Here is a 27,419-nt window from a genome sequence, read left to right as displayed (position 1 = left end):
AACTAGTGTCTAAGGTCAAATATGAACTCAGATCTTCCTCACTTCAGGCTTGGCATTCTATTCATTCACTACACCTGCCCCTTCCTAGTAGTTCATTCTTAATACTTTCTGGCTTGCAAAGTACAGAATCATGCCTTGGACATTTTAAGTGTTCAGTTTTGGGCACATTTTAGGAAGGAAATTTATTAAGTTATAGAACATTCAGAAGAGAAGACCCAAAAGAGTTTAGGGTTTCAGGATCTTGCCCTATAAGGATTGTTTGAATATGGGAATGTTAAGTTAGAGAAGACTTGTGGAAGTGGGGCTACCTTCAAGGAGCTTGACCCCCCCAGGAGGCAAGACAGGGAGCAACAGCCACAAATTGAACCACTGGAATTGTATTCAAAAGGAAAGGGCCACTTCCAGAAGCTGGATGATGCCTTGCTGGGAAGGATTAACAAAGGGGACCCTTTTTTGAGGTGTGAACAGTGAAGTAGTATGCCCCTGAAAGACTGAGCCACACAAACAACTACAAGACAGTATTTACAAGTAGTAACATTGGTAAGAAATGAGGATAAGATGCTTTACCAACAGTCCAGGTCTGGGTTCATCACCACACCAGAATAAAGGATTAGAAGAGATGCAATGCTTCAGGTTGGCATGATTAGGATTAGGATTAGGAGCTAGGGCCCAGGAAATAATCATGGAGGTCTGGAGAATGACTTTTAGAACATAAAAAAGGGACAAGAAATAGTTATTCCAAATATTTTAATAAGAGTTCTCGGCTAGGCATTTAAAACACCAGTTTGTGAGGATAAACTCCATTGGAGAGAGAGAATACAGAACGCAGATAGCCACGGAGCTGAGGAATTTTCTTGATTTTGGGCAGGATCTGTGAGTCCACTGTTTTCTGATCAGCCTTGCGCTGCTCTGTAATCTCGTATTTCTAAAGAAAAGAGAATGTATACAAATTCAACCAGAGGCTAAAACAGTCAATAGCTACCATCAAATCAGCTCAGCAAATGGTTATCTCTGTAAGCAGCATTGGCTATTAAAGGCCTTGAAAATCAATACTAAATATAATAAAATTATGGTACAACAGAATACAACCAGTTGCTTGGAGATTAGGGTTGAATTATAGGTCAAAACAGCATTCCAATTTAACTAGTGAATCCTGAGTGTCCCCTTAACAAAAACAAGACCATTTTAAGGGTGACAGAAATATCTTGGAATAAAAAAAAAAACAGAAATCTTACCTCTTTTTCTGTATCAAAAATCTCTCCTTCTTGGTGTCTGGGTTTACGGAGCCTCTTCTTCTTAAAGTAAGCATCAGTAAGATGATTTGGAATTTTTACACCTGAAAGGTTAACCCTGGTAGATGTGGCAATGACAAATTTCTGATGGGTTCTTCTCAGAGGAACACGGTTGATGGTCAGGGGTCCTGGTTAAAAGTGAACAACACCTGATGAGGGTTTTGACCTAATTCAAATACAAAAAGTCACTGAAGTTGTATTGTTCAGAAAATGTCATTTGGGAAGAAAGGGTCATCAAATTTCTGGTGATACTTCTCCTCACACTTAGCTAGGTTGGTCCTCAGACAATGTTGCCAAGATCATACTCCAAGTCCTTTTTGAGCTTTGATGTGCTCAATTCAATGTCATAGGATTTATTAAGACCCTTAAATAGGCTGAGTTAGCTACCGGGAATACAATAATAATGGGAGAAGAGTGGGTTCACTCCAGCCATTATCAGTAGATGAAATGAGGAAGAGCAGTGTGAAAGATACGTGACAGCCCTGAGCAACAGGCTTGCATGGTCAGTCATGTGCTTTGGGAATACCAATTTGCAGCCACTATGGAGGAAGGATCAGAGGCAGCAGGCTATTTCAGTAGTTAAGGGCCAATAACAATGCCTTCTAGAAAATCTGAGGTTCACTACTAGACTAGTATAAAAGCACTGGAGACAGAGACTTTTTAGTACTCAGTCCCATATGAAGACTTAAGGTGGTTAAGTGAAGGTAAATGCCTTGGGAAAAATCTGTAATCTTATTTGACTGCTGTACATTTAAAGCCATTGATTCCCTCAGAGTGGTGGAAGCTTGCCTACCAGAGATTCTCAGTCTAAAGTAAGAGAAAGAGACCTGGGAACACCCCTTTCCCCATTACTTTTTACAATGCCCAGAAGTTTTGCTGTTAAAAGCTTGGCAAAGGTGGAAAAGGATTTTCCAATTCTTAATCAAGACAGTCAGCACTAGTCCTATCTACTAGGTGCCTATCAATTGGCCATTGTGCACAAACCAAAAGAGCTGAGTCTTAAATGTGTAGTTTATCTCAACGAGAAAACTAGATAAAGAAGTGGTATTTCAAAGCCGGTAAAGTTTCCTTACCAGTCACCAGTAGCAAGCCACTAGCCAGCTGCTTCAGGAAAACCACTCGCTGCAAAGGAAGCAGAAATGTCAAATCTTAAATGTTTTAAACATGAGGATTGCTTTTGTATCACCCATCAAGCCTTTGTACCTAGGATTATCTTTATTTTACTAGAAAATAGAGATCCATAATTAAAACAGGGGTGTATAAAGGAATACAATTACCTAGGGATGGAACAAACAAAAAAAGCAAAAGCAGCCATAAGCACAGCCCACTAAGGTGCACACCCCAAACTGGTAAGCTTACCTTGCCCCTGTGGCGGCCAGTGAGCATGATCAGAACAGTGCCTGGGGTGATGCTAGCTCGAAGTCTCCTCACATGCTGGCTGAAGGGCTTTTTGCCATGACTTAGCAGCTTTCTAGGCACATCCTCAGTAGGGTAATACCTAGGCTAGGAAGAACCACACGCACCAGGCAGAAAGTTACAAATGCAAAAGACCATCCAGAACTCTCTAAAGACAACCAACAAACTCTGCTGCCACCCCAAGCACAGTAATTGTACAAACTTATTGGCTGGACCCTGCATGCTGCTTTATAATACCTTCTAAACTGTTACTAACTTTATAGAGAAAGCTACTTAAAGGGATGTATTTATCTCTCTTTATAGGCATTAAGTACACAGTAGATACTGAATGACCTACAAAAAGTGAGTGGGCCACATTATTTTGAGCTTAGTGTAGTCTTCAACATTGATGTAAATGGTTAAGATACAGGGTGCTTGCCTTTCCTGAAATCCAAACAGGATTCTACTCCCTCCCTTTAAAGCCATTGAATGCTTTCTAGTAATTCTTTTTAAAGGACAGTATAGACCCTGTCCCCTTTCCTGAACTGTACCAGAATACCCTGGTTGATTTTTTTTCTTTACCATCTCCCAAACTTACCATTTTGCGAATCTTTACCACACGGGTTCCTCCATTCTTATCGCCACCAACTGGCTTTGAGATAGTAGCAGGTACCTTCTCTTTCTTTTTCCTTTCAATTCGGGTTTTTGGTGCAGCATATTTCCGCTTGTACATGCCTCTCCGGGAATACATTGCAGACCTGGAGTACCTACCAATCCCTCGGGCCAAGACTGGGTTGCGACTACAATGCTTTCGAGGCTTTTTCACCACCTTTTCAGCCACATCTTCCTTTTTGCTCTCCTTTTTTTCCTTTTTGCTCTCCTTTTTTTCCTTTTTAACCTTCTTTTCCTTTGGTTCCTTTGGGGGCTTTTTGTTCGCCATCTGTTAATAGAGTAACATGGTTAAATAAATTGTAATACCATTCTAATTCAATCAAACAAGCACACTTTCATTAGCTTTTGTCTTGAATAGTACAAAAGCCACTTAACAGGTTTCTTAGGCTGCAGTCTCTTCCCCCTCTACACACACATCCTTCATATATATATATATATATATATATATATATATATATATATATATATATAAATATCCTGATTTAACTTTTAATTTTCTTCTCAAAAACTTCTCATGGCTCCCAAATGCTTATAGAAGAAAACAGAAATCCTTGCCCATATACACAGGTCTCCAGAATCTGCCTCCAATAAATGTTCTCAACCTCATTTCTCATACACACAAATGCATTCTCTCTAGATCCAACCAAAACACAAACAGGCTTTTCCTCCAGTTTACTGAGCTTTATCCTCAAGGTTCAGCCCAGGGAAAGCTTCCTCCTCACCACCTCAGACTGGTGACCACTGCAGTCATATATATGACCTGCCCCCCAACTCAGACTGTAAGCTCCACAGGCACTTCACCTATGCTCCAGTTCGGGTACAGTGAAGTGGAGCAATGGATATAGCACTGGGCTTGGAATCAGGAACTCACCTTCCTGAGTTCAAATCTGACCTCAAGACACTCACTGGCTGTGTGACCCTGGGCAAATCATTTATAGCTATTTGCTTCAGTTCCTTAACTGAAAAAATGGCAAACCACTCCAGTTTGTTTGGCCAAGGAAAACCCCAAAACGGGTAACTAAGAGTCAAAAACGACTGAACAGTTTTGAAACCTGTCTTACACAGGGTAGTCTTTTAACAATTCCAGACAACAAAACACTCTGTAAACTCTAAAGTCCTAAATAAAGGCTAGCTATCATCCACTAACAATTTAATATCCAACAGGGTAAAGAGACTGAAAACTGAGCTCCCTCACTGACACGCAGGGTGGGGATACTTGGTGTCAGAGTTAAAGCCAGATGAGAAGCCTCTAGGTCTCCATCAGGGTCAAAGCAAGATACTGATAATTCACAAAATTATTTCAATTCATTTACTAAGCACCAACTACGTATGTTTAAGATAATGGGGGAGGTTAAAAAGCTGGCCCTGGCTTTAAGGAATTTTTCAAAAGCCACCACCAGGAACCCCTGGCTTCCTTCAAGGCTCTTCTCAATTGATTCCTCCTAGGAGGAAGTTTTCTTTCCAATTCCCTGCAGCCCTTTGCCTAAGTCACTGCAATTACTTACTCGGTCCCTGCTGCCCCCCCCCCCCCCCAGGGGGCCCTAAGCTCCCTCTGGTCGGAGGCTGTTTTTATACAAAGCAAATACACTTCAACGATAAACTGGGCTTAGGGGCTGCTCCCCATGGCTGGCAAAGGGCTTTCCAAAAATCTCGTTTTATCTTTGCAACCATCTAGGGAGGCGGCGGCTTTCATTATTCCCATTTTACAGATGGGGAAGCGGAGGCGGAGAGAAGTTGCAGAGTCACAAGGCCTGGAACTCGCGTATTCCTGCCCTGCTTAGGAGGGTTGGGGGGCTTCGGGGCCGGGGGCAGGCGCCGCCACCCTGCTCGCCCCGGCCCCCAGGGCACGTCGGCTCTGGCGCCGTCCTTAGGCCCCCTTCCCTCCCCTTCCGCGGTCAGTGCCCCTCGGAGGGTCTCGGCCCCAGGTCCCCGTCCTCGCCCCGGCAGCCCCGACCCCGCAGGCCGCTCGCGCTACGGGTGCCCGCGAGGCCCCTCCCGCCCCGCGCCGACGTGTCTGCTTCAGGCCCGGCGGCGGGGCCTTCTCCGCGGCCCGCGCCTCCAACGCTGCCCAGCCGGCCGGCGGCTCCCGATGCCGGACAAGTGTCGGTGCCCGGGGAGCCCCGGGATAGGCCCCGAGAACGTGCGAGCGAAGCTGCTGCTGGCTCGCGGCCCTAAGAGCCCGGATGGCAGCGGATTCGAAACGTGAAAAACAACAGCGCTCAGCCCTCGCCAGCCATTCCTACCTTGAGAGACGGGAAAGAGAATTATTGTCCGGACTTCCGGTCTATAAGCAGGGACGGGAAAGGCGGGGAGATCACTTCATTTCCTGTTCCTGAGCATCATGGGAAATGTAGTTTTCTTTTCGGTCAACCGACCAAGCCAAGCCCCACCCCCCATCCTGAGAGTTAGAATTCTATAAAATGTTCAAAGAAATTTGGGATTGCTTGGATGACCAGATGCAGAACAAAGTAAAGATAACCAGGAGAACAATTGAAACTGCCCAGAGAGAGAAGAATTGGAATGCAGAATGAAGCAGAATATTTTCTCTTGTGTCATGTTTTGTTTTGTTTGGGTTTTTCTCATGGTTTCTCCCATTCATTTTAATTCTTCCATGCAACATGACTAATGTGAAAATGTGTTTAATAAGAATGGATGTGTAGAACCCATATAAGACTGCATGCTCAGGGAGGGAGGGAGGAGGGAGGGGGAGAAAATCTAAGACTTATGGAAATGATTGGAGAAAACTGAAAACAAAGAAAGGAAAGAGAGGAAGGAAGGAAGGAAAGAAGGAAGGAAGGAAGGAAGGAAGGAAGGAAGGAAGGAAGGAAGGAAGGAAGGAAGGAAGGAAGGAAGGAAGGAAGGAAGGAAGGAAGGAAGGAAGGAAGGAAGAAACAGAAACAAAGAAAGGAAAACTGTTGCAATAAGACCATACACTTAGATCTGGAAAAGGACCTTACAGGACTTCTGGTGTAACATTCTCATTTTACAGATGAGGAAACTGAGGCCTAAGGAGGTTAAAGGACTTGCCCGTGAATTGAATCCATGTTCTCTGACTCCAAATCCAACATCCTTACCACTGTACCACAGTTGCAGTCAACAAGCATTTTTTAGTCAATATGCATGTATTAAGTACCAACTGTGTGCCTGCGGGAAGCAGTTCTTGTGGTGAAGGGGCTAGTTATTTCTTCCCTACAACTGTCAATCAACTGCTGCATAGTTGGCAAGTAAGGGCAAGTAAGCCAGCCTCCATAAAATAGCAAGGGAGAGAGAGAAAAAGAGAGAGAAAGAGGGAGGGAGAGACAGAGACAGAGACAGAGACAGAGAAAGACCAGCATGTGCCAAACGCATCTAATCACTACCACCATCTTGACCACCATCTCCCCTCAGACCCTGATGGCACAGAGCAGGATTTCTTAAACTTTTTCAGCTTGTGACTGCTTTTCACTCAAGTTTTTTACATGTCCCTAGGTATATAGGTATATAAAACAGATATAAAAATCTAAAATTTACTGATAATATAAAGAAATTTATTTCAAAACAATTCTCTTGGTATACATATTATTTTACCATTTATTAAAGACAAAAGCAAATTTTCACACTAATGAGATGGATGTGCTTGTTTATTTTTATATTAAGAACTAAATCTTGGCACAATATTTGATACTGCAGGATTTAGAACATCTTCTAAGTTGATTGATATTTTGAGTGTATAATCACCAATATTGAGAACACTGCTTCACATAAATGTGTAGTACAAAATTTCAGAAGTTTCTTTAGGGCCATTTTAGAAATTGTTGGAAATTCTGTCCCAATCCCATGCCAAAATTCATTTAACAATTTTTTAGGAAACTCAAGTTTTATATTTCTGCCACTTGATAACTTGGCAAATTCTTCTTGAACTTTTCATGGTAGATGAGTAACATTTTTTTATTTCAATTGAGTATAGTTTATGAACCCAACTTAGTTTTTTAGAATAAAAAATTGAAGAGAAGTATTTCTGAAACTGTGTCTCCAGGCACTTCAGATGATCAATTATAACTCTTACAGATTAAATCTTTGGGAAGCTTATTTTCAGTTATAAAATCATCTGTAACTAAACATTTCTAAAGAACCATTTTTCCACCCTATTCTTCCATATGTTCACTTTTTAGTAAAACTTTCAATTTTAGCTTTTAACATAAATATTTTACAACTTCTTCCTTGAAGTGACATGTTTAAATCTTTGGGTTTTTAGAAACTATACAACAAATAACACACTTTGGAAAGCTATGTCATTATGAAAAAAATGAACAAAATTAGATTTGTGTTATTCAAAAATATAACAACTTCATCTTTCAATTTCAATAATTTGTTTAAACTTTGCCCTCTTGAGAGCCACCTTACTTCTACATGTAGTAATAAGTTTTTATAACGGGAGCCCATGTCTTTCCAAAGGTTTAAAAACAAACGACTATCAACGGCATGACTTTTAATGAAGTTAATGATTTTGATAGTATGGCAGAATACATCTAACTCTGGTGACATTTTTTTGACCACAAGTGCCTCCAGAGGGATCATGAGGTGAATACAAGTGATATGTTCATTGCCTCTCACTTTAACTTTTGCTACAAAATCCAACATTCTCTCCCATCATTGCTCCAGCACTGTCTGTTCAGACTCCAGTGCACTTTTTCCATTGCATTTGTGCAATGGAAATTTGCATACTAATGAGTATGCATTTCATTTGTGAAAAATTCGTGAACTTTAAGACATATCTTCCCCACTTGTATGTCCTTCTAAAGGGTGACAAAACAATAATTCCTCATGTATGTTCCTTCATAAATGTATCGTACATAAAATAACAACTGTGCCATATTAGAAACATCAGTTATTTCATCTAACTGAATTGCAAACTTTGGACTGCCCTTAAACCTGGAAATAAGCTGCTGGAATAGGTCATTACTAATTTCAGAAATTCTTTTGGAAACCGTATCATTCGATAAACGAATTTTACTAATTTCATCCCCATACTTTTTCTCATGAACTTTTTCTGACATTTTAATAGCAGCAAGTAACATGAGATCTCTTATCACATAGTACTTTTTAGTTTTTGCATGCAAATAAGATGTTTCATAAAATGCAAGTAAATACTTTTAGTTGACAGTAACAATTTTCTCAAAACTTTGTTTTGCTTTTTTGAAGATTTTAAAAGTTGTTCAAAATATTCTTTTGGTTTATTGCAGTACGCTGCATGCTTGGTATTAAGATGCCATTTTAATTTGACTGTTTTCATGCCCTTTGTAGTAAAAATTTCATTACAAATTAAGCAAAGATGTCTTTCTGCATCATATTATTAGGAATAAATCCATATTCTAAAAATGATTAGACCTATTTTCTTTTTCTTGTCAGTTTAGGTGTGCTACAACCTGGTAGCAAAGACTCTGCTACATTTTCATTAGTATTTTACCACTTCAGTCTAAACTTAGCCACTTATCCATAACAAAAAAATGTTTTTGTCCCAAAATATAAATAAATATTGCTAATAATTTCTCAAATAAATACTAGCTTTAGTGTGTGAAATTACATTTGTCTATGCTTAATTTAAAAAATTGATGTTCACATTTACATACACATATAGCAGTGATAGAGGAGAAATATTATTAAAGGACTTTTGTCTTGCAATTAAACACTTATGTTTCTATAAAAGGAGACAATTTTTAAAATCAAACATTCTGAAACAATACTATCCAAAGATATACTAATTTGATACTTACATTCTGAGAAATGACAACAGGAAAATATTAAACATCTTTATTTTCCGTAATTAAACTATTATGTTTCTGTAAGAGCAGAAAACTTTGTATGTATAGTAAAAACACTGCAATTCATAACATACAATAGTCTCAAATCTGAACCAAAGTGTTTCTTGCAGCATTCATAGGTGTTACATAGTGTGACGGCATGTGTAATGCAAAGTGCACATATTGTGTGTCCGGAACCAAGGCTATGGTGAAGTTGTGTGATGCAACATAATCAAGTGCTTCCAGAAACACCTCAAATTCATTACCCACTTGATTTGGATTAATTTTTTGGTCATTTTGTGCATTCAGAAGCCTTTTACTGTTGCCAAATTTTTCATAACCCCCACATACAAGACCGAATATGGGGTTTCAACCCACAGTTTAAGCAGCACTGGATAATCCAGGACCCAAAAGCCGCAGGAGTAGCATTGTTTCCAGCTCATTTCCCTCTGCCATTACCCTAGGAAGCAATATGCATGGAAATGTATCCTGGCAATTGCTCCCACCATTATATCTATTGAAAATACCTGAAGATGGCTGAGTAGAAGCAGGGACCTGCTTGAGCTTTCCCCCCAAATCCTTCAAAATATCTGTAAAAAATGACTCTAAACAAATTCTAGAGCAGCAGAAGCCACAAAATGACTGAGCAAAACAGATTTCCAGCCCAAAACAATCTGAAAGGCTGACAGGAAGGGTCCATTGCTCAGACAGTAGCACAGTTCAGCACAAGCACAGAAAGGACTGTGGGTGCAGGCCTCAGGGTGCCACTGGAGGCTGTGGAAGTTCCAGACTTCTCAACCCACAAATGCCAAAGACAGTTTCAATGATAAGTGGGAAATTCTCTCACCTGGGTGAGAGAGGAATGTGGTCTGGCCCCAGTCACAGTGGTGGCAGCCACTGCTACAGCAGTCACTGCTTCTGGAGACGTCAGTTTATGGATAGTGGGGGAATCAAGCTGCTGATTTGGGTCACAGTCCTCGGTGGTAGTTCTGGGGTGAGGAAGAGCACTGGTGTGGCAGAGCTGGTAGCTGTTGTGGAGAGGGAATTCTACTCACAGATTCAGGGCAGAAAAGAGTGCTTGTGGTTGCTTACAGACCAGAGTGCATGTCAGGAGAATAGTAAACCTCTCTTTTGATCATACCATGTTGTAGGAATTGAGAACTTATAGGTCCTTAGAGATATCTCTGAAAACAACTGCATAAAACACCTGAAACTTGGGGCAGTACCCCCTCCACTTAAGAAAGAGCTCAAAAGTCAAGTAACTGTCTGAGAAAATGACCAAAAATGGGAAAAAAATAAGACAATAGGATATTTTCTTGATGAAAAGGTACTTTCTTATGACAAGAAAGATCAAAGCATAAAACTGAAGGAAGAAAGCAAGGTCAAGGCTCCTACATACAAAGACTCCAAGGAAAATATGCAACGGTCTCAAGCCATGGAAGAGCTCAAAAAGGATTTTGAAAATCAAGCAAGATAAGTAAAGGAAAAATTAGGAAGAGAAATGAGAGTGATGCAAGAAAATCATGAAAAAGAAGTCAACAGTTTGCTAAAAGAGACTCATAAAAATGGTGAAGGAAATAATATCCTTAAAAATAGACTAACCCAAGTGGCAAAGAGATCCAAAAAGCCAATGAGGAGAAGAATGCCTTAAAAAACAGAATTGGTTAAATGGAAGAGGAGATCCAAAAACTCACTGAAGAAAATAATTCCTTAAAAATTAGAATGGAGAAAATGGAAGCTAATGATTTTATGAGAAATCAAGAAATTACAAAACAAAAACAAAAGAATGAAAAAATAGAAGACAATGTGAAATATCTCATTAGAAAAACAACTGACCTGGAAAATAGATCCAGAAGAGATTATTTAAAAATTATTGGTCTACCTGAAAACCATGATCAAAAAAAGAGCCTAGACATTATCTTCCATGAAATTATCAAGGAAAGCTACCCTGATATTCTAGAACCAGAGGGTAAAATAGAAATTGAAATAATCTACCAATCATCTCCTAAAGGAGATCCCAAAAGGAAAACTCCTAGGAATATTGTAACCGAATTCCAGAGTTCTCAAGTCAAGGAGAAAATATTACAAGCAACCAAAAAGAAACAATTCAAGTATTGTAGAAATGCAATCAGATAACACAGAATTTATAAAGGATTGGAGGCCTTAGAATGTGATAGTCCAAAGGTCAAAGAAGGTAGGATTAAAAGCATAAGTCACCTACCTGGCAAAAGTGAGTATAATATTTCAAGGAAAAAAATGAAATTTCAATGAAATAGAGGACCTCCAAGCATTCTTGTTGAAAAGACTAGAGCTTAATAGAAAATTTGACTTTCAAATATAAGAATCAAGAAAAACACAAAAAGGTAAACAAGAAAGAGAAGTCATATGGGACTCGTTAAAGTTGAACTGTTTACATATGTGTGTGTATGTGTATAGGCAGAGGGCACAGAGTGAGCTGAACATGAAGGGAGGTCTAAAAAATAAAATTAAGTGTTGAGAGAAATGTACTAGGAGGAAGAGAAAGGGAGAACGCAGTAAATCATTTCACATAAAAGAGGCAAGAGCTTTTACAATGGAGGAGAAGAGGGGGAAGGTGAGAGGGAATGTTTGCCTTAGTCTCATCAGATTTGGCTTAAGAAAGGAATAACACACATTCAATTAGGTATGGAAATTTATTTTTTCCTGCAGGAAGGCAAAAGGGAAGGGGATAGGAGAGGGAGAATAATAGAAGGGATGGCAGATTGGGGGAAGGGGTAATCAGAAACAAACACTGTTGTGGGGGGACAGGTCAAAGGGGAGAATGGAATAAATGGAGGGCAGGACAGAATAGAGGAAAATGTGATTAGTCTTTCACAACATGACTGTTATGGAAGTGTTTTGCTTGATTACACATGTAATATTGAATTGCTTGCTTTTTCAATGAGAGTGGGTGGAGAGGGAGGAAGGGAGAGAATGTGGAACTCAAAGCTTTAAAAATGAATGTTAAAAATTGTTTTTGCATGCAACTGGGAAATAAGTTGTACAGGCAATGGGGTAAAGATATCTATTGCCCTACAGGAAAACAGAGGGGAGGGGAATGGGAAAAGGAGAGGTGATAGAAGGGAGGGGAGATTGTGAAAGGGGCAATTGGGGTGCATGCCATCCTTAAGATTGTTGAGGTGAGAGATGGGGAGAAAATTTGGAATTCAAAATCTTGTGGAAGTGAATGTTGAAAACTGAAAATAAATAAATTATATTAAAAAAAACCATGGAAAAGTTGTTGCCACCAATGCCCTTGGCACTTTGGTTAAATAATTCAACATGAGAAACGGGCATGATTTTATCAGTAGAGATGACATTAAAGAAGAGGCATCACCATCTGCTTTGCTGCTGTGCCCAAAGGACCATGGAACTTTTCCATCTGACTCTCAGCTGTAGCCTTCCTTATGTGCCATGTTCCTCACTTGAAGGTGAGAGCCCCAACAGCAGGGGTGTCTGACTTTTATATTTGTATTTTCAGTGCTTAGCACATAAGAAGTGATTGATAAAAGCCTCATTCATTTATTCATAGACTATAGAATTCTAATTCTGAAGCTTGGCTTTGGAGGGCTGATGGTCAATCTATCCACAAGCATTTTTGCTTGTGCCTGGCACTGTGCTAGGCAGGTGAGATTGTCTTTTTTTTTTTAAATTAAATTATTTTATTTGTTTTCAGTGTTCTACAATCACTTCCATATATCTTAGATTTTTTTTCTCCTCCCTCCCCCTCCTTCCCCACTCCTTCCCTGAGATGGCATATAATTTTATATAGGTTCTACATATACATTCCTAGAGATTGTCTTTGCTCTGCAGGTAGAAGTGGGAAAGGGAACTGTATGGTTTTGCCAAGCTTGAAGCTTTATACCTATCACCCTTTGGGGTGGAACTGGAGGGCTTTGTCTGTTCCCTGGCCATCTCAGCTCTCTGGGGAACAACAGATCCCAGCAAACGTTTCTTTAGTGTAGCAAGCTGGTCATACGACAATACCTCTGCTCCCAAATCTATGGCAGCTTCCTGTTGCAAAGACTCAAGTTCGGTTTCTTCTGCCTGGTATTCAAGATCATCTACAGCTCATCCTGCCTAGCTTTCTAAACTTATTTAGTAGTTCTCCCCTCCTCATATTTTTCCATCTAGATGATTGAATTTACTCACTTAACTTCACTTCTTGGTCCACTGCATTCTCTAACCTTCATGACCTCTTTCTTTCTCTAAGCCTAGAAAGCTTTCCCTCCTCTTTAATTTTGGAATCCCTTAGAGGGCAAGTAGGTGGCATAATGGATAGAATGTTGGGCCTGGACCTAGGAAGATCCAAGTTCAAATCCAACCTCAGATACTTACTAGCTGTATGTCCCTGAACAAGTCACTTAATCCTGTTTGTCTCAGTTCCTCATCTGTAAAAATGAACTGGAGAAGGGAATGGTAAACCATTCCAGTATCTCTACCAAGAATACCCCAAACCGCGTCACAAAAAGTTGAACATGACTGAAAAAAATGACTAAACTACAGGAACAAAAATTGTAAACAAGTCACTTAACCTTTATCTCAGTTTAATCAACCGCAAAATGGATATAATAATCACACCTCCCAAGGTTGTGAAGATCAAACGAGATAACATTTGCAAAGTGCTTAGCACAGTGCCTCATGTATAATATGTGCTTAATAATGTTTCATTTCCAAAGGACTCATGCTGCAAAATGCCATCCACATCCAGAGAAAGAACTATGGAGTCAGAACGCAGAGTGAAGCAGACTATTTTCTTTTTTGTTATATTTCATTGTGTTTTGTTTTGTTTTTCTCACGGTCTCTCCCATTCATTATAATTCTTCAACGCCACATGACTGGTGTGTAAATGTATTCAGTAGGAATGTATGTGTGGAGTCTATATAAGATTACATGCCATCTTGAGGAGGGAGAGAAAATTTAAAACTTATGGAAGCAAATGTTGAAAACTGAAAATAAATAAATTAATAAATTTCAAAAAAAGTTTGTTTCCTATCCCTATGTCTCTTACCATCCAAAGTAATCACCACTCTTCTCTGCTTACCCCAAAATTTTCTCTGAGTGTGTCAGTCAATTGAATCCAACAAGAATTTTCTTTTCATGCAAAACCTATTTCCTTATTAGTCATGTTGCAAAAAAATTTTTTAAAAGCAAGAAAAATTAAATGAAAAAAGGATGCTTCAGTCTGCCCTTGGAGTTAACCAGTTGTCTTTCTAGAAGTGGATGACATTTTTCATCATGAGCACTTTGGAATTGTCTTGGTCCGAGCAGCTGAATCTTTCATAGTTGTTCCTCGTTACAATGTTGCTGTTACTGCGTACAATGTTCTCCTGGTTCTGCTCGCATCACTTTGCACTAGTTCATGTAAGTCTTTCCAGGTTTTTCCAAAACCATTCTGCTCCTCATTTCTTATGGCACAATGGTATTCCATCACATTCATATACCACAATTTGCTCAGCCATTCCCCCAATTTTTAATTCTTTGCAAAAAGAGTTAAGGAAATCAGAATGTAATAAATGCTAACTATGTGCTGGGCTCTGGGGATACAAAGATAAAAAAGGCCTGCCCCCAAAAAGTTCTGCAAAAAGTTTCAAAACAGAAATTTTGAAATAGTATTTGAAATATTAAGATAGTATTAATATTAGTATTTGAATTTGTAGCAGTATTTGAATTACTATTTCAAACAGAATATTCTGCTTTTTAATTTTCTAATTTCATTATGGTATTAATGTTTCATGGGGTTTAAAGTTGGAAGGGATCTCAGGGGCTATTTATTCCATCACTCTCATCTTACAGATGAAGAAACTGAGACCCAGTGAGGTTAAATGACTCGTGAAGGGTAACATAGTTATTAAGTATTTGAGGTAGACTTGAATCCAGGTCTTTCCAACTTCAAAGTCTGATGTATTATAAACTACCCTAGCTGCCCAAAGGTCCACAACATTCCCCAGTTCTCTGAACCAGATTAAAATGTAATTTTGAAATATTTAACAAAATAAAAATACAATATAACATTCAGTTCAGTTGTTTTTCACTCATGTCCAACTTTTTGTGACCCATTTGAGGTTTTCTTGGCAAAAATATGGGAGTGGTCTGCCATTTCTTTGTCCAGCTCATTTTACAAATGAGAAAACAAAGGCAAATGGAGTTACTATTGTTGTTTTGGTCCTTCTTTCTCAAAGAAGACCAATGACATCGCCAGGGGCGATTCAAGTGAATTGTATTTAAGTGAGGCAGAGCTGTGCAAAGTCATCAGCCTCACTTTCTCCTCCAGTGTCATTGGAGTCCAGTGGCAAGATACAGGTCAGGATGACTGACTGTTGATGGCCCAGAGGTGCTGAGGATACAAACACAAAAGAAGGAAAGTCTTTACTCTTAAAGAACATACATTCCAAAAGAGGAGACAGCAACACACAGATACATGTACATATATGTACATGTATATATGTATGCATGTGATAACCATATACACATATGTTGATAAAATATCAGATACACATATTTATATGGTATGCCATGGTTTTGTTTTGCCCATGTAAGTTATATGTGTCCACATGGGTCTGTCTATATGTAGCTTGCATGGAGGTGAGGTCCAATACCTCCAGTCTCTTCTCCCCTTACCCTTCTCCAAGGGAGCCTTTGATTCTTCCCAGAAAGCGAAGCAGGAAGTTGGGGCCAGAGGCTGGCTGCCACCCTGTGCTCCTCAGAGAGAGGAGGCAACACACTAGAATTATAGCTATCTGCACTCTTTAAGTATTGTTGTGGTGTTTTTTTTTTTTGAGGCAATTGGGATTAAGTGACTTGCCCAGGGTCACACAACTACCTCTTAAATATAGCTATTCTAGGAAAAATCATTTTTAGGTTCAAGCTGCACTCCTGATCAATCTCCCTTAAAGGGGAAGGAGTGTCCCAAGCCATGTATCCTTACTAGAAGCCTCAATCTGGCAGACTTTGACAGTCTGTGGTCTGCTGGCCTAGCTTTGAGGTCCCAGCTGCCACTACAAGGCTGTACAATAGGACTTTTGTGGAAAGCGTAAGCTGGTTGATCATGAAATGCAGATATGAAGTCTACTTTTCCAGTGCTCTCTGCATTGCTCTCTATCAGCATGCTACAGCTACATGAGGGAGGGAAAGGGGTGTGAGGGACTTATCCAGTGATCAAACCTAGGAGCCTGGGAAGCAGAAAAACATGGCATCTCAGTAATGCATTCCTGAAACATGAATCTCTGGCACCATGGCTCCTCAGAATAGGAACTGTGGCTAGGGGGTTGGGATGCTGTCTACAGTTGTTGCTTTCCAGGGTGGCTGAGGGAAAGCCTTCTGTTAGTCATGGCAGGAGCTAAACCCAGTTGGGGGAGGGGAGGTGGGCAACTTCCTGGCTCCAAAACCATTTTTATCTCTTGTCTCTTCTGATCTACTTGCTTGGATTTTCTTGCATCCTGACTCCCTCACAAGACTTAGCATCCAGTTAACTTTCCAGGAATACTGTAAATGCTTCCATCTTGTCAGAGTCAGCACTGAAATATCATCATCACCTACAATGCTGCACACACAGGCTCATGGAGGATGTATTTCCAGGGAGAACATGGCCCCCACAACATTAAGGAAGAAAATCGTAGTATGAACATGCATTTATACAGCACCTTAAGGTTTACAGAGTACTTTGTAACACTCTGAAGATACAGTTCAAGCAAAAGAAGAGGAACCTTTCATTTTTTAATATAATGGAGTTGTTAGGTTTCTTAAGAGGAGTTCATCTAATTTAAGAGGAGTCCAACTAATGGGAAATAACATATTCCTGTCCATGTCATCCCGATGTAATTCCTGGAAGAGGTGAAGTTTCACATCTAAGTTTTACCTTATAAGCTAATAATACTTTTATGATATACATATAAACAAATAATACTATTATACTAATAATGCGCTCGTTGAGTTCACCTGTGTGACCTTGGGAAAGTCTTTAGGTCTCAGTTTCTTCTTCTGTACAATGATAGTTCCTTCTAGTTCTCATATTTAACAACTACATCTTTTTAGTAGAGAGAACATTGGGAGAGAAGACAGAGGGCTTGGATTCAAGTACTCACTCTTTGTGACAACGCGCAAGCAATTTCCCCTCTCTGGTCCTCAGTTTCCCTGTGGTGGGAGCATTAACTCATGGGAAAATCCTAAATTCTGCTCTCATACAAGTTGGGATAGTTTTAGATACTGAAATTGTCCTTGAGATTTGTTTGGCTAAGACAGCTTAAAGGCTTATTAGGCTTTTAAACATCATTTCCTGGTCAGTAGAGTCCAAAACAGCCGAGAGGACCAGGATTCCCTGTTGCTTGGCTGGCAGAGCATGATGGTCAGCTCATACAAGGTCAGCTCAGGGATTCCTCAAGCCACATCCTTGTTGAATATTCTTCTGCTATGGCTAAGTAAATCTCCTTTTGTTAACTCTTGAATGACCAAAGGGTAGGACATAATGTAAGAAAAATGTCGTTATCTGCAATCAGAACTGGAAGGAACCTTAGAATAAATGAGAAACAATGTTTTTAACTAGAAGGAAGGGTCTTTAGGGATTATCCAGTCAAACTTCTTCATTTTGACTATAAATGTATAACATATATTTAAATATTAAGTTAAATATAAAACATATAAACATTAAGAGGGTGTGGCATGATGGCTAGAGAGCCCAGGAAGACTTGGCTTTGGTCCTGCTTTGGACACATACTGACTGGGAGACTCTAGGCAAGTTGCTTCACCTAGACCTGCACTGGGAGACAGAATTTCCTAGGAGTTCCTTATACCAATGAAACCACAGGTTCTATCTAAAATAAAAATTGAAAAAAAGAACCCTCATACTCATACATAGCACTTGCGTAGCATCATCTCATAACAAAGAGGACAATTATTTTTAGCCTCAATTTACAGATGAAGAAATTGAAATTGTGAGAAGGGGAGTAACTTACACATGATCATATAGCTGCTATGTAGGTGACTTGAGCATTTATATAAAAACAACCAAATAGCTCTCATTTATATGTTGCTTTGTGGTTTGCAAAGCCCTGTACCAATATTCATTTTATCCTCACAGTCACCCTGGGTGGTAGGTCCAGGTCTAGTACTCTTCGTCATTACACCAGGTTACCTTTGAATACATGAGCAGATCTTGTGGTTGGTCCTTCATTGGACCAATGACATCACAAACTGTGACGGGTGATGGCTTGACTTGCTGACTCCAGAACCGATGCTACTTTTCTCCTCTGTTCTACAGAGTCTCCATTTTTTGGTCTTAGAAATATTTTGCTCCAGTGATTACTAGGGGATGAAATACTTTGTAACTATTAATTCTCCAAAGAAGTTCTGTGGCATCAGATTAAAAATAAAACTAATAATCTACCAATTCATGTGACAGTAGACTTGGCTGAAGTACAAAGAGGGACAAACTTGGAGTTAGAGAGACCTGAGTTTGATTCCCAAGTTAGATTAAGGAGCTATCAAGTAAAGGTCAAGTTACTTAACCATTCTCAGCTGTAAAATAGGTATAATAGCTCTTTCCTCACAGAGTTGTCTTGAAGGTCATATACTAATATACACAAACAGTATCACAAGCTTTAAATTCCTATGTACATATTAGCTTATCACTATTATTCAAAGTTCAAAGAGTATTGAAAGGAAAGGAAGGAAATAAGTACTTCCATAGTGCCTACTCTATGTCAGGTGGGCAGCTAGGTGGCACAGTGGATAGAGTGCCAGGCTTGGAGTCAGGAGGACCTGAGTTCAAATATAGCACTAGACACTTAAAAACTGTGTGGCCTTGGACAAGTCACTTAATACTGTTTGCCACAGTTTCCTCATCTGTAAAATCAGTGGGAGAAGGAAATGTCAAACCAATCCAGTATGTTTGCCAAGAAAATCTTCAGTGGGGTCACAGAGAGTTGGACAGGACCAACAGACAACAATATGTGCCAGATGCCACGCTAAGCACTTATTTTAACGAATATTATTCCATGACAAATAATTATCTCATCACAATCCTAGGAGGTATGTACTGTTAATATCTACATTTTACAGTTGAGGAAACTGAGGCAGATAAAGGTAGATAGAGGCCAGGAGGTCACCTCTGCTTTACAAAGGAAGAAGCTCAGGTTTAGGTGACTTGCCTAGGATCACACAGTAAATGTCTGAACTCAGATCTCCCTGACTCCAGACTCAGGGCTCTATCCTTTTCATCAAAGAGCTTACGAAATAGAAAATTTAAGAAATCTCATGTCTTAACATAACTAACAGGTTAACCTAATATTTCTATAACTCCCACATAAAAACGTACTTAGCAAGTGTTTGTGGGAGTATTAAGATCATTTTTCAAGCAGGCATTTTTGGCATTTGAGTTCTAACATCACGATTGCTATTTTTTGATCTTAGAAATCCTTTGTTCTGGTGTTATTTCCACTTTAATAGAATGTCAAAGCTGGGAGAGCCTTTAAGGACAGAGAATGTCAGGGCTGGGAGGGGACTTAGAACAAGGGGTGCCAGAGCTGGGAGGGGCCTGAGAACAGGGGATGTCAGGGCTGGGAGGGGCCTCGGAACAAGGGGTGTCAGAGCTGGGAGGGGCCTTGGAACAGGGGATGTCAGGGCTGGGAGGGGCCTTGGAACAGGGGGTGTCAGGGCTGGGAGGGGTCTTGGAACAGGGGATGTCAGGGCTGGGAGGGGCCTTGGAACAAGGGGTGTCAGAGCTGGGAGGGGCCTGAGAACAGGGGATGTCAGGGCTGGGAGGGGCCTTGGAACAAGGGGTGTCAGGGCTGGGAGGGGCCTTAGAACAGGGGGTGTCAGGGCTGGGAGGGGCCTTGGAACAAGGGGTGTCAGGGCTGGGAGGGGCCTCGGAACAGGGGGTGTCAGGGCTGGGGGGTTCTTAGAACAGGGGGTGTCAGCTAGATATATACAACTCCTTAAGGTTTGCCAATAACTTTACCAATATGACTTCATTTTATCTCATAACGTGTTTGGGAAGCAGGTTCAATTCCGTTCAGTAAGCGCGCATTAAGCACCTACTACGCGGTGCGCAGCAGGGATACAATGAAGCAACCTGCAGCGCCTGGCCTCCAGGACTTACAGTCTAGGGGAGGAAACCCCCAGATCCGAACAGCACCGGCCCCGCAGGGCAGGAGGGGGAGCACGTGGCGGAGGGGAGGCTCACGAGGGGCTTCCTGGAGGAGCTGGGAGAGTCCGGAGGCAGGGGGCTGGTAGGCACGGGGGCAGCCCGAGCCGAGAGGTGCCCCCGGGGCCAGGTTGGGCAGTGAGGGGCGACGCCTGCACAGACAGGCTGGGCTGGGCTAGGAAGGCCCATGCTGGAGGGCTCCTGCAGGTAAGAGGGAGCCGCGGGAATTGACTGAGTAGGCGCCTGTGCTTTGTCTCCCATTTTACAGATGAGGAAACTGAGGCACAGGTTAAATGTCTGGCTCGCCCAGGGTCTGACGCTGGATCTGAGCTTCCAGACCCACTCTCGCGCCCACCTGCCGTGTGCCAGGCACAGAAGGGGGTGGACGGGAAGCTGGGCCGGCACAGCGTGTACCCTGGGAGCCTCCCGCGGGCCCAGTGCCTGGCACGTGGAGGGCGCTGGCTCGGAGCTCGCGGATCCTCCTGACACCAGAGCGCCCCCTCGCGGCCGTTTGCTTCGGGGCGGCCCAGGCTGGCGGGCGGAACCCCCGGCGCGGGGCGCAGTTGCCTGCGCAGGGGGAAGCCGGAAGTGCGCGGCGCGCGCGGCCGGCGGGAGGCTTTTGGGGCCGACCGGCGGCCTGGCGGGAGGTTGGCGTCGCAGGCCGATGGCGTCACTGTCGCGGTGCCGGGCGGCGAGGGGCGGGGGCGGAGGCGCGGGGGAGCGGAGCGGAGCGGAGGCGCTTGGGGGGCGGGGGGGGCGGCTCGTCTCTAGTCTCCGGGATCCCGAGGCCTGGATGGCGGCCGGAGCGCCGCGGGCTCCGCGCTAACCCTCGGCCCGGCCCGGCCCGGCCCCTGAGGAAGCGGATCCGAGGAGGAGCCCGGGAGCGGGAGGAACATGACATCCCGGAGGTGAGCGCCGCGACCCCCGCGACCCCCGCCCGCCCACAAAGCACCGCGCGCCCCTCCCCCTCCCCGGCCGCGAGACCCCCTCCCCCACCGGGCGGGCTGGGGGAGGGGCAGTGGAGTCTGTTCTCTCCCCTCCCCCAGCCGCCTCTTCTGGCTCTTACCCTTCTGCCCCTCCCCCGCCCCTCCCCCTCCCTCCACCCTCCCCGTTCCCTTTTTATCCCTTCTCCCTTTCCCCTTTCCCCCCTTTCTTTCCCACACCCCTTTCCCCTGTCTTTTCATCTTTCTCCTTCTCCTCTTTCTCCCCTCCCCCTCCCTCTGTTCCCCCTTTCCCTTATCTTTTCATCTCCACCTCCTCTTCTCCCCTTTTCCTTTCTTTTTCCCCTTCCTCTTTTCCTCCCTTTCTTTATCCCCTCTTCCTCTCCTCTTCCCTTCCCCTTTCCCTTTCGATTCTTTTTTCTTCTCCCCTTTTGCTCTCACTCTTCTTCCCCTTTTCTTTTCACCTTTCTCCCTCTCCCTCTTTCTCTCTTTTCTGTTCCTTCCCCCTCCTCCCTCTCTATTATTCCCCTCCACTCTTTCTTTCCTCTTCATTCTTCCCTCTCGTCTTCACTTTCTTCTCCCCCCTCCCCCTTGTGCTTTATTGTGAGGGTCAAATGAGAAAATATTTGTAAAGAGCTTTTCACCTAGTAGACTTTTAATAAATGCTTATTCCCTTCCCCTCTTCTTTTCCCTTTTCTCTCTTTTTTCTCCTTCCGTCTCTTCTCTTTCCCCTCTTTCTTTCCCTTCTCTCTTTCCTTCCTCTCTTTATTTGTCCCTCCTTTCTCCCCTCTTTTTCCTCTCTCCTGGTGAGCAAAAACTGTCTTTTTGTCTTTCTTTGCATCTCCAGCATTTAGCACAGTTTGTTATCTCTCTTCTGTTTCCTTTTTCATTTTCCTTCCTTCCCCCTCTTACCCTCCTTCAGGAATCTGCTGCTCTTGCTAGGTGTGGGGATCTCCTGATTCCCTTCTGTCTCCCCAGGAATGTCCCCGTTTTCGTTTCCCCTTCCCAGCTGTGTGTCTTTCACTTTCCTCTATATATTTAGTTTTTGGTATTGGAAAAATAATAAACACCTTTTCATGAGGTTTAAAGCACTTCTCATAATAACCTTGTGAGATACCAGCCTTATTATTACCATTTAATGGAGGAAGAAACTGAGGCTCCCAGAAAGGAAGGAACTTGCTCATGGAAATATGGAAATACTGCTACTAAGTGTCAGAATTGGATCTTCTCCTCAGGTCTCTTCGTGGAAACACTGATCAGTACTCCTTTCCACTCTACCTTCTTTTCCTCTTGTTTTCATCCAAGGGGGACCAGGGTAGAGACTCTGCTCCCAGCTGCTCTTCTCTTTTGTGATCTCTTCATTCATTCCACTCTGCTCTAAGTAATGACTCTTTTAGTGCCTCCAAGCTGGAAGGCAGGGATTGTTTATAAGCAGAAGATACAAAGCTGAAGTAGGTCATGGTTGTGCACTACATTCCTTACTCATTGCTTCATGAAAATTGCCTAATAATTATTCAGAAATCACAGCCACCCTCCTTTGGGGGAGAGGTTCTTGGTGCTTGTGTATGTAATAATGCTCCTAGTTAGCCACTCTGAGGCAGTGCCTCTCTGGACTGGCATTGGTTAGGCAGACCCGAAGTAAGCCTCGAGGTAGTTTTAGGTCCTTTCCTCAGGTTATTCATGTCCAATTCTTGGCAACTGTCAAGCTCTTTCCTCTTCTGGACAGAATCAGTAGCATTAGTGAGAATTGGTGTCAAGGTGCGTTGGGTTTCTTAGATGAAAAGATGTAGGCTGAAGAATGAATTATTACTTTCTAACTATTATTAAGCTTGTACAGTCTGTACAGGGCACTTCGTTGCCCTCAGTCAGACCTATCATTACTACCAGATGTTACTAATCCTTTATGGGTTGTACTGGCTATAGACCCATCTTTTTTTTTGGTTGATGACTGCTCAGTTTTGTTCAGTCCCAAAACATCACCACTCTTTTGTGATGTTTAAATAATAGCATTGGGACAGGGTATGATCCAAATGGGAAGCTTCTTAAGAAATTAGGAATATTTCCCTAATACTCTTTCTCTCAGTCTTTGTGTCTTTCATTCTGCATCTTTGTCTTTCTATTTGTTTCCGTGATTGTTTGGGGTAGGGAAAAACCAAACCTGGAAACTTTAGGAAGCGAATGACCTGGGCAGGTGTGATGCCAAGCTCTGTCAGATCTGGGTGCATTTCAGCAAGACGCTGTGTGGCTGTGGCCTAAAGTGTCCTCTCTCGGAGCCTTTGTCTGTGTGTTACTTCATCTATCAAAGTAACCATTGAGCCTTTGTTCAAGGTCTGCTATTCTGAACTAGGAAGGAGTTGCCTTTCTAGGACATGAAAAGCATGGGGGGAAAGGGGGGAGGGGGATGTACAGGAAAGGGTCTCCTTAGTAAGAGTTGTGTTGCCTGATGATTTTGGAAACTGCAAAGTCTTAGCCAGGTGAAGCTGCCCAAATGGTCTAACTGAATTTTAAATGACGGATAGCCTGCTTTTCCTCCAGTTCGCTTCTGCTGTTGAGAAGAAAACTGTCTAGTTAACAGCAGCACAGGAATAGTAACTGTGATAGTAATCACTGTCAGACAGCCTAGAATGCTGGACTTGGAGTCAGGAAGACCCGAGTTCAAATTCTCTCACACTAGCTGTGTGACCCTGGGCCAGTCACAGTGCTTTTTGGAGCTGAGTCAGTTTCTTCCCCTTGTCTGCAGAGTCCTTCCTCATATATTATCTACATACATCCTCACGATCACTTCAGGAGGTATTATTAATCCCCATCTTGAAGAAATAGAGGTTCTGAAGTGAAGTGATTTGAGTCTGTACACAGCTAGTGAATGTCTGAGCCGGAGCCCAGCTGGAGTCCATCCACTTGTTCCAACTCCAGCCCTTTTTCTCCTCCCCTCAGCTGTTCAGTGTGGGATTCCCTTCTCATCTCAGAGAACTGGAGGGATTGAGCCATCCTTGCTTAGCCTCCTGGTTCTTGCTCTGGTTTCATGACAGTGGAGGTGTGACTCCTCGCCTATAGTTTGCTTCACTCTGTGGAATTCCTCATGCAAAAATTCCTTTTTCTTTTGAATTACTCCCCCCCAAGCCTTTTCTTTTATCTCTGGTTGTTTAATTTAGTTTGAGGCTGTCACTAGCGGCCTTGTGTTTAGCTCAGCAGTAGGAAATAAATACACTTGCCTTACTGAAATACTTGGTACTATGCTTGCATGGTGATATTGCTAACATGATATTCTATTTAATGGTCAGGTTTTCCCCTAGAGCTGGAGAGATGTAGACCCCTCTGCTTGGATTACATGCGTTTCTTCTGTGGGGTGGGTCTGATTGCTATAAAGTTACAGAGAATCTTGGGAAAGTGCTTGCTAAGGTGCAAGCTGATACATAAACACAATCGTTTCTAGCAAGTGTCTTTTGTTAGAGCCAAGAGAGCAGATGGAGAAAATCTGCTAAAACTTTTACCTTTGGGAAGGGGCAGACCTTGCTGTCTAACATGGTTCTTTAAAAGAAAGAAGTGTTACTTTTGTATCCATCTCCCCCTCTCCCCTTTTTCCCTCTTCTGCACCCTAATAGTATGGGGCTTTTTGTTTTACTACCAACCTGGATTCTTCGCAATTTTTTCTCTTTCCCTTTCCCTCTTTTTTCTCTCTTTGTCTCTTCTCTCTTCTCTCTCCTTTCTCTGTCTCTGTCTCCTCATCTGTTGAGATGCTTGGTTAATTTTTAAATATTTTATTAACATCTTTTGTTTTTATATCGTAGTCATTCCAGATATATTCCCCTATGAGCCTTCCATATAACAAAGAAAAGCTCTCAAACTCCACTGATAGTCACCTTCCTAACAGCATGTTCAACATACCTTGCTTGCTGCTGAAAAGAGGGAAGTACATTGGAATGATTATTATATAGTTTAATAGGGGTTCCTGACCTTATTTTGGCCTCCATTTTCTTTGGCTTTTATTAAACCTTTCTATTCCTGTAGTTTAATATATAAGGAAATATATTCTAGTGCTTACCAAGTATATGGACATGAGAAATAAATATATATTCATTTCAATAGAATAATATGGAGACCCATGCTTTATTTAGCAGCCCATTCTGACCCCTTTTTCACACTGTTGGACTTATTCCTTATGTATAGGTTTGGTCATTATCGTTATCATCATCATGATAACGATAATGATGACAGAGCTCACATTTCTCTAGCCTTCATATAGGGTGTCCCAAAAGTCTTACTGCAGTTAGACAAGGTGTGACACCTTGTATATGTTATCTGATCCTTGCAGTCTGTGAAGTAGGTACTTTATTATCTCTATTTTTCATATTTTATAGATGAGGAAACCAAGAGGGAGGGAAGTGTCAGAATCTGTTCAGTATTAGAGGGGGAACGTGAAGCCAGGACTTTCTGATCTTTGCCACCCCATAGGCATGTCCTTCCTCTGCTCACAACTGTGGCTTTTCCCAAAGGAAGCGTAGACTCTTTGGCTCAGCATTCACTTTCTTAGTCTGGGCCTCGATGCCTTTTGGATTCCTTGTTGATAGCTGCCCCTTGGTGAGCAGGAGCATTCCTTTTTAGGGTCCTGTTTTTAGCTGAAGGGGCTACCTTATTGCTCTCCTCTCTACAAGCCATGTTCCCTCCTGCCTCCTCAATTTCTTTTTTTTGCTTATATTATTACTGTGTCTGGAATGTTTCCTGCCGCCCCCTCCCCCCCATTCCTGTCCATCCCTTAAAGCCCAACTCAAATGCCATCTACTATTAGAAGCTTTCCTTGACCTCTCCCAATAGGATCTCATAATATTGTGTATGTGCTTCTCATAAGTTAGAAAAAATTACTTTCTGCTTAGTAACTATATAACCAAAATAAACATTCCAGTAAAAAGAGCGTTCATAAAACGATGATTTCCAAATTATTGATGATTTTTTTTTTTAAAGGGCATGTTAACTTAAAAAAACAAAACTACTTTGCTTTTGTGTCCCTTTCAGACCTCTCACTCTCCTATATTTTTCACCTGGCTTTTATTCTTATCATTTTAAAATATTAATTCTTGAGGGTGTCTATATTATTTTGATGTTGTTTTCTTCAGCTGGAATCATTTCCTTTAAGTCTTTCCAACTTATTCACTAATGGGGTCATAGATCTAGAGCTGGAGGAGACCCCATAGGCCTTATTTTACAGATGGGGAGTTGAAGGCACAGAGAGCCTCCATTAAGTGATTTGCCCAGGGTCACACAGCAAGTAAGTGTTTGAGGTGGGATTTGAATCCACTTCTTGCTAACTTCAAATCCAGTGCTCTATGTACGGACAACATCAAAGCCCAAAGATACTCAGTACTGAAACTTAATTAGAAGATGACAATTCACGAAGATTGATGTTACATTGCCAATAAAAATCTTTTTCTATTTCTTTTCATTTGTGCCTTGTATTGTCTGAAGTTTCATAGAATAATGGAAAGTTTGCTACACTTGAAGTCTGGAAAGACCCTTAACTAACTGTGTGGAAGAAAACCTACTATGTTTCCAGGCAATGTGCTAAGTGTTTTTCACAAATATTATCTCATTTGGTCCTCGCAACGACCTTGGGTGGTAGGTACTATTATTATCTCCATTTTACATATGAGGGAACTGAGGCAGATGAAGGTGACTTGACTTGGTCAGAGTCATACAGCTGGTAAGTGTCTGAGGCAGGATTTGAACCCAGATCTTCTTGATTGAGGCCCAGGGCTCTGCTCTCTGTACCATCATGAACCTTTCTGAACTTCAGTTACCTAACCTCTAAAATGGAGCTTGTAATGCATGTGCTGTCTTACTTTGTTGTGGGGTTTGGGAGAAAAGCACTTTATAAGCCTTTGAGCACCATAGAAATGTGAGCTGTTACTATCCTGGTTCCAATTACCTGCCACTGCACATGAGCTGTATTTATCCCATAGAAAAAGAGACGTTAATTTATTTTAAAATACAGGCTATTCTTCCAGCAATCAGAAATTCCTTAATTAGAAACCACCGTATGGATTACTTTCTTCCAAAGATAAGCATTAGTGTTTTCTTGAGTGGATAAAAAGAAAATGAAATGAGAGTTGTGCTGCTCTCCAGTGGAGCCTTCTCTACAACTGGGCAGTCTCCAAAATGCCCTCCTGCCATTTACCAATAATCTCTT

General features: G+C 41.9%; 2 protein-coding genes across 3 annotated transcripts in view; one reads left to right on the top strand and one right to left on the bottom strand.

Moving 5' to 3' along the window:
• Nucleotides 1-730: 730 nt before the first annotated feature.
• RPL6 (ribosomal protein L6) lies at nt 731-6,192 on the bottom strand. The gene is made up of 6 exons (XM_072600403.1): nt 5,603-6,192; nt 3,286-3,627; nt 2,652-2,795; nt 2,366-2,414; nt 1,236-1,420; nt 731-925 (listed from the first exon to the last, which is right to left on the bottom strand). Exons 2-6 carry the CDS (start codon nt 3,625-3,627, stop codon nt 773-775), a joined length of 873 nt encoding a protein of 290 aa, XP_072456504.1. The 5' UTR covers nt 5,603-6,192; the 3' UTR covers nt 731-772.
• Nucleotides 6,193-20,918: 14,726 nt separating this feature from the next.
• PTPN11 (protein tyrosine phosphatase non-receptor type 11) overlaps nt 20,919-27,419 on the top strand; it is a 65,310-nt gene continuing 58,809 nt past the window's right edge. For both annotated transcript variants that reach the window (XM_072600401.1, XM_072600402.1), the window contains exon 1: nt 20,919-21,205. In XM_072600401.1, the coding sequence (XP_072456502.1) occupies nt 21,192-21,205 (14 nt within the window). In that variant the 5' untranslated portion in view covers nt 20,919-21,191. The remainder of the gene's footprint in view (nt 21,206-27,419) is intronic.

This window comes from Notamacropus eugenii, chromosome 4 (genome assembly GCF_028372415.1).
Source record: "Notamacropus eugenii isolate mMacEug1 chromosome 4, mMacEug1.pri_v2, whole genome shotgun sequence".
NCBI lineage: Eukaryota > Metazoa > Chordata > Mammalia > Diprotodontia > Macropodidae > Notamacropus > Notamacropus eugenii.
The sequence above is the reverse complement of the archived record's forward strand: the minus strand, read 5'-3'. Positions and strand labels throughout refer to the sequence as shown.